This window comes from Arachis hypogaea, chromosome 5, assembly GCF_003086295.3.
Source record: "Arachis hypogaea cultivar Tifrunner chromosome 5, arahy.Tifrunner.gnm2.J5K5, whole genome shotgun sequence".
Taxonomy (NCBI): Eukaryota; Viridiplantae; Streptophyta; class Magnoliopsida; order Fabales; family Fabaceae; genus Arachis; species Arachis hypogaea.
Window position 1 is genome coordinate 105,989,788 of NC_092040.1, and position 6,511 is coordinate 105,996,298.

Consider the following 6,511-nt stretch of genomic DNA (forward strand, 5'->3'; position numbering starts at 1 on the left):
ATACCGACTCTCTGATTTGTGGTGGAATAAATCGAACCGTCTGATTTACTTTTCATCATATTTATTTTTTTAAAATTTTGGAAATTGAATCTCGTATAATGCGAAAAAAATAACTAATAACAATTCATTTGAGAAGCCTATCTTCAAATTTCATGTATATGATTTCAAAACTTATATAAGTTGATCTAAAGTAAGAATAAATTTATGACTACATAATTAAACATCTAAAAACCAATTCAATCTTATGAATTCCATCATCCTAACAACTCATGATTAGTTTATGAAAAAATTATTATCAAATTATAACGGGTTTATCTTACAATAAAATCAATTTCAGACTCAGCATGATAATTTAATTTTAGACTTTGTTAGGTAGAAAATAATTTTTGTGAACAATATGAATAATGAGCTCTAAAATTGGTTCAATAAAATAAAAATATACTATACCTCAAAATTATCCACCTAAATCTTAATATTAGGATAATCATCCACACACCTAGTGAATTAAATATTCCATATATTTATTGTTTAGATTGTTTAGTATTTTCATTGTTTACTTATACTTTTTCTTTAATTTTTCAATGATGGTGTCCCGTGAAGACTCTACCCAAATTTGCAATAAAAGCCATTAAAACAAAAGAAAACACTCGGGTAAGAAAACAAAAGGCATTAAAATTGATTATTGTATTACAAAAGGAAAACACTCAAGTAAGAAAATATATTTTACTTTCGTACATGTCTTTTTTCATGTATATGCTATTCAAGAATTGGAGGATGTGAGGTACATAAGGAATCAAGAGTTGGAGAGATGGAAGAATTGGTGAAGAACATATAGTGGAAGAGACAACAACAACAGCAGTACCCTCGGTGGCAGCAGCAGTGACAACAAAGGTGACTCCACCAGCAGCATGGAAAGTGGCCGAGCAAAACCAGAAACGACTCAAAAACACCAACGAAAGAGTAAGTCGGAACGGGGTTGATGGCAGAACTCTTCCTCCTTTCGTATCTTTTTTGGATCACAATGCCTTCTCTCCCTCTGAAATAAAATTAGGTGAAATGTTACGGTGCTTAAAAAGTGGTGCTTATTTACTATAAAGGATTAAAAATTAATATTTAATTTGAAAGACATAAAAATAAAATATTTTTAAAAATTCAAAATATACCACAAAAAATAAATTAGACAAAAATTAAGTAACAATTGATAGACATCATAGAATTGGCCATAAAATTAACCCCTACCCTCTCTGTTTGAAATCGAACTGACACTGTGAGTCAAGTGTCTCCTTCTCAGTCAGAAACCCACATAGTGTGGGATGATAATGTCAGATCCTCGTGGTCTGCGAGAAGCTAAAAGCATCATACCTGTGTTCAATTTCCACACAGCCCATTCATTTGTACATCCCTAAAAACAAACCAATATAAAAAATAATTTTTAAAAAAGAAATCATATATTGCAATTTGAAATTTGCAATTTATAATTTTAAAAATCGTTGGTTGAGATCTTGGTTGTTTTTTTTTTTTGTTTAATTAAAAAAAAAGAGTGCAGGTTTCGATTTCAGAACCATTGGTGACGGGACAAGTTAAGTGGCGATTTCATAGGCACCCTCGTATTAATGCATTGGCCACCATTTATTATGTATATATGCATCATGTTCTATAATAAAAACAAATACCAGTAAATGAACATGAACATATATATTAAAACCTCATTTTTTAAAATAAATAGATAAATTGAACTAAAAGAATTAACATTTTGGAAGTTTAATAGTTTTGAAGTTACAATGTGGCTATGGTCCTTCCCACAAGACCAAGAGCGACATACAAATGACTCCCACAAGAAGTGCAAGAATTGCAGCAAGTTGGAGCCTAAGACTCCTTAGCATTTTAGGGTTCATAAAGTCGGAAGCAAGAAGATCAACAAGAGCCATGTAAATTAGAATCCCTGCGGATGCTGATAGCAGAATCCCTTCAACTATTAAAGCCTTTGGACTGCCTTCATTGTAGATTTTTGATATACCAATACCAACCCCAATTCCGGTTGGGATTGTGAAGCAAAAGAATAGTACCATAATTACAACTGTATAATTTTTAAATTGTGCCTAATGAAAGAAACAACAAATATTAGTCAAAGTGATATTTTAGAATTCATAGAATTGAAGAAAAATAAATAGATTGAAAGGAACGATAATTTTTTTTTATTTTGTTTTATATTTTAAATTAACCATTTAGAGAGTTATCAAAATTTATTATTTTTAGTCATTAATTAACTAATAGTGTTTAAAAATATGGAATAAAATATATTGTTAGATTACTAGACTAAAGAAATTGAATTGATTGCTAACTGTGAAGTGTGGAGGGATGTAAATTTCGATTTCTTAGATATCATGTTGGTGATTCTTGATTTCTTCTTTTGACCATCCTTTAAAGTGATCATCCAAATGGAACATGCAACAGATAGAAGAAATCGGATTGATTCATTAACGGGTCTTCGGCACAAACTCATCTTTACCATCCCTGTTGTTGGATGCATCATTCTCATCTATATACTCTTCATCCGGCTCAGAGCCCTCTTTCGTAGTCGACCGAAGCAATTTACTGGAGACGAGGTGTTCTATCACTTGTTGGGCTAAAACTTTTCCATGAATATCAAACATTACTCGAATATGATCATCACTCTCAAGTCAGAAATCCGATATCGGAATAATCTTTTTTTAAAGTTTGTTAGGAATTTGTATTTGATATTCCCAATTTCTTTTAGACCAAGTGTCCCCATATTCATCAATCTGAATGAGGTTTTCAACTGAGACAAAAAATCTATGTGGTGAGTGCGCATTAGTGTAGGACCGGTGTATTAAAATAAGACGAACTCCATTCTCACTTTCGTTTATGTCTTCATTTGGATAAGAAGATGAGCAATGTTAGGGGCAGTAATTTTGGTATTTTATAATTATTAATTGGTCATTAATAATCTTTTTAATGGTGTGAGATTATATTCAATGATAAAAAAATCATTTACTTTTTTTTTTATAGTTAAGTGCTGACCAGGAAATATAAAAGTTGTTGGCCTCCTAGACTTTTTCTAAGAAGAGTGCTAAAGTTCAGTAAATTTTATAATTTATAGTCATTAATTAGTTATTATTAATATTTTTAATAGTGTGAGATTACATGATATAGAATTACTTATTTTTTTTACTGATTAAATATTAGTTAAATTTTAATAAAAGTGTTGTTTTCATACACTTTCTCTTTGGATAAATATTAACAAATTGCTGCCAGCTATTTGTAAGAAAAAGAAGAAAATAATGAGAATGATTAGTGTTGGATAAATATTAAAATTTTGTTTGTCATAATCTTATTTATATTATAAATGAAAAATATGTAACGAGGGGATAAAAATGTAAATGTTCTAGATTCACATATATCAATAAATAATAGATTTATTTTATGAATTTAGTTAACATGTATTTTAAAAGCATATGATAAATTTATTATTAATAAAAAAATTTAAATATTTGTATTTAATTAATACAAAATAAATACATTAAAAATTTAAATTTTTTATGTTTTCAATAAAAAATTTTTACTCTTATAATCTTAACATGTACTTTAACCACACATATTAACTAAATCCTTATTTTATTTATTCTTAAAAAAATTCCGTTTTCACATTGTGGCTGACAATAAAGAGGTATATTAACTAATTAAGTGTTAGAGAAATTATTAAATATCGTATATCACTAAAGTGGATTATACTTACGATGTTTATGACAATCTCTGATATTTTACGTCTAACTAAATGTCAATTTAAAAGAGGTAGTATAAATATAATCCACTCAAACTTTCCATAAACACTAAGTAAGAAAACTACAAAAGCAAGCACAATTTTTTTTATTTATATATAAATACATTTATAAGAAGTAGCACCTGGGAAATGCAGGCACCAAGTCCCATGCCTTCAAAGCATTGATGAAAACTCAATGCAGCTACCAGAGGCTTGATTGTGTTAGGACTTTGGGACACCCCAAGAGACACTCCAACAATGATTGAATGCGCAACAATAGCTAACTCCAAAATCTGAAGAGAGTAAGATTAATTCTACATCTTTAAATATGTGTATATTTGGACATTTATTAAATTTAAAGTAAAAAAAAATGAAACAGTTAAAATGAGTCTAAACCATAATTCAGTCCAATAATGGTAAAATGGATATTTAAATGGGACCACAAATTCAGAATGTTCATCAAAATCTTGTTAAATCTAAATGTCTCATACTATATTCCTAGTAATCATTTGAAGTAAAATAAAAAAGAGAAAGAGAGAGAGAGTTAAGGAAAAAAGAGAATTGAATATTCTTGCCTCCCTTCAATTGTATGAAGAGTTGTCCTGATCTAGTTATGAAATAATGTAACAGAGCATGTGATAAAAGAATTTGAGCCATCCCTTCATGTTCAAGAATGATCATTTTGACGTTTTTTTTTTGAGTTTTCATAAATTTGTATTTTTTTTTATATTAAAATTCTGTTTTTTAACCTTAATGGTGAAACTTTAATTTTTTTTAAAATTATAAAAACTCTCATATCATATTAAAAGATAAAGAACAAAATTATCTAACGATCTTATCCTTTATATAAAGTGGGAGGAAAGAGTTACATACCTGAGAAACTATAGAATTTCGAAGATGATCGGGCGAATCTTCCGGCGAATCTAATCTGTTTGACGACGGAAGAGCAGGGTTAAGAACGTTACCACCACCAGCACCATGATGGTGATGATGAACTTCTTCATCCTCATCTTCCAGAGGCTGAGCTTTCATCAATTCAGACCTTTTATGGTAGCCAGTAAGCAAAGCTTCCATGATGAGTGTCCCAATTGCTGCAAGCATTGCCACAAACCCAGAAAACGGAAACAACCCCCAAGGCTTTTCACCAATACAAGGGTTTGTTAGATTCTCAAATGCATCATGAAGAATGTGGATGAACCCTGTTGCTAGGATCACACCAGCAGCAAATGATTTCACCAAGAAGTAGAAATCATTCTCTGGGTTAAGGTATCTGTAGTTCTTCGCCATGATTGGAAGACACACACCAATTATGCTAGCAACTAGTGTTGTTGTCATGGCTATTAGTTTGTACTTTAGTGCCTCAGAAACATTATTGTTGTCATTTGAATTGTCATCACAAGTGCATTTTGATGAGACTAATGTTGTTGTTTGATTGAGGAGGAGGATAATGATGGATATGGTTATGGATTTTCTTGTTGGAAGGAACATGATTGATAGTTGTTGGGTGTGGAAGAGAAAATGTTTTTGTGGTCACTGAAAGGGTTTTGATCGAAAGTAAATTCGAGGCGACACAATTAACACAAAACTACTGCTTTGCATTATTCAACTATGGGTTTATATTTATAATAAATCATTTATACTTAAATAAGTTTTTTTAAATATTAGAGAATTATTAAAATTTATTATTTTAATATTTTTAGTTATTAATTAATTATTAATATTTAAAAGTGTAAGTTAAAATATATTATTGAATTACCAAATTAAGAAAATTGAATTAATAACTAAAAGTAATGGCAAAAAATAATAAATTCTAATATTTTTTTATTATTTTTTTATTTTAAATAAAAAATTTTATTTTTAATTTGTTCCCTACATGTTTTTCTATCTAGTAAAATTTCAAAATATCTATTTTAGTTGTTATTAAATACCGACGGTGATAATTTAACACGCCATGTCAATATTTAATAGAATAAATTAATAGTACAAGAGATGTCTACAAGAGTAAAAATTTAAATTTTTTACAATTAAACTATGAAATTAATTATTTTTAGTCAATATCAGGCTTGTTTTGTTTTGAAATTATTCCTCTATCTTTTTTGGTCTTTTTTTTTTGTGACACCACAATTTTATCTCTCACTACAAATTAATAGTCTATGGACTACTATCGTTTGTTGTTGACCACCTTAAATCTTAAATTTTAAATATTAGTCCTAAATTCTAAATTTTAAGTCCTTAAATACAACAAAAAAAGTTAATTAACATTGACTAATTAAAAGTTAATTTTCTATAATTATTCAATTTTTTACTTCATATATATATTAGTGAATTTTCTAACCACTCGTAGCAGTTTAGAAAATTTCTTTCATCATAAGATTGTAATTAACACAAAACTAGAATAAAAACTCTTATTTTAAGTCTCAAATATATTTTTTAATTAAAAAATTGTGATAGCATTGTTCTCGCAATTATAAGATGCGATAAAATACTTATAAGTTATAATATATTTTTTTCTCTCAATCTCCGTTTTTAAAAATTAAAACTCATGTCTTATTATGCAGAACTAACTAGCTACACTTAATTTTCGATGCCAACAAGATCTAAGTATAATTAATAGCAATTAGAAACAAGGAGAAAATTTTCGATGTCAAACTTTGTAACGAATGTAAAAGAATTTGACTTCAATATAATTTTGGTTTGATGCATAATTGTAGAGCTGATACAAGTATATAA

The 6,511-nt window shown here is 28.6% G+C and overlaps 1 protein-coding gene across 2 annotated transcripts; it reads right to left on the reverse strand.

The window, feature by feature from the left end:
- Nucleotides 1-652: 652 nt before the first annotated feature.
- On the reverse strand, nt 653-5,376 carry LOC112802489 (zinc transporter 8). Of its 2 annotated transcripts, XR_003202412.2 has the most exons (4): nt 4,655-5,376; nt 3,925-4,074; nt 1,240-1,402; nt 653-1,036 (listed from the first exon to the last, which is right to left on the reverse strand). XR_003202412.2 is itself a non-coding variant. In XM_025845727.3 (3 exons), exons 1-3 carry the CDS (start codon nt 5,267-5,269, stop codon nt 1,788-1,790), a joined length of 1,077 nt encoding a protein of 358 aa, XP_025701512.1. In that variant the 5' UTR covers nt 5,270-5,361; the 3' UTR covers nt 1,679-1,787. The 2 variants fall into 2 exon arrangements, 1 of the variants encoding a protein (XP_025701512.1); XM_025845727.3 differs by lacking the exons at nt 653-1,036; nt 1,240-1,402 and adding an exon at nt 1,679-2,099 and having other exon boundaries at nt 4,655-5,361.
- Between the last annotated feature and the right edge of the window lie 1,135 nt (nt 5,377-6,511).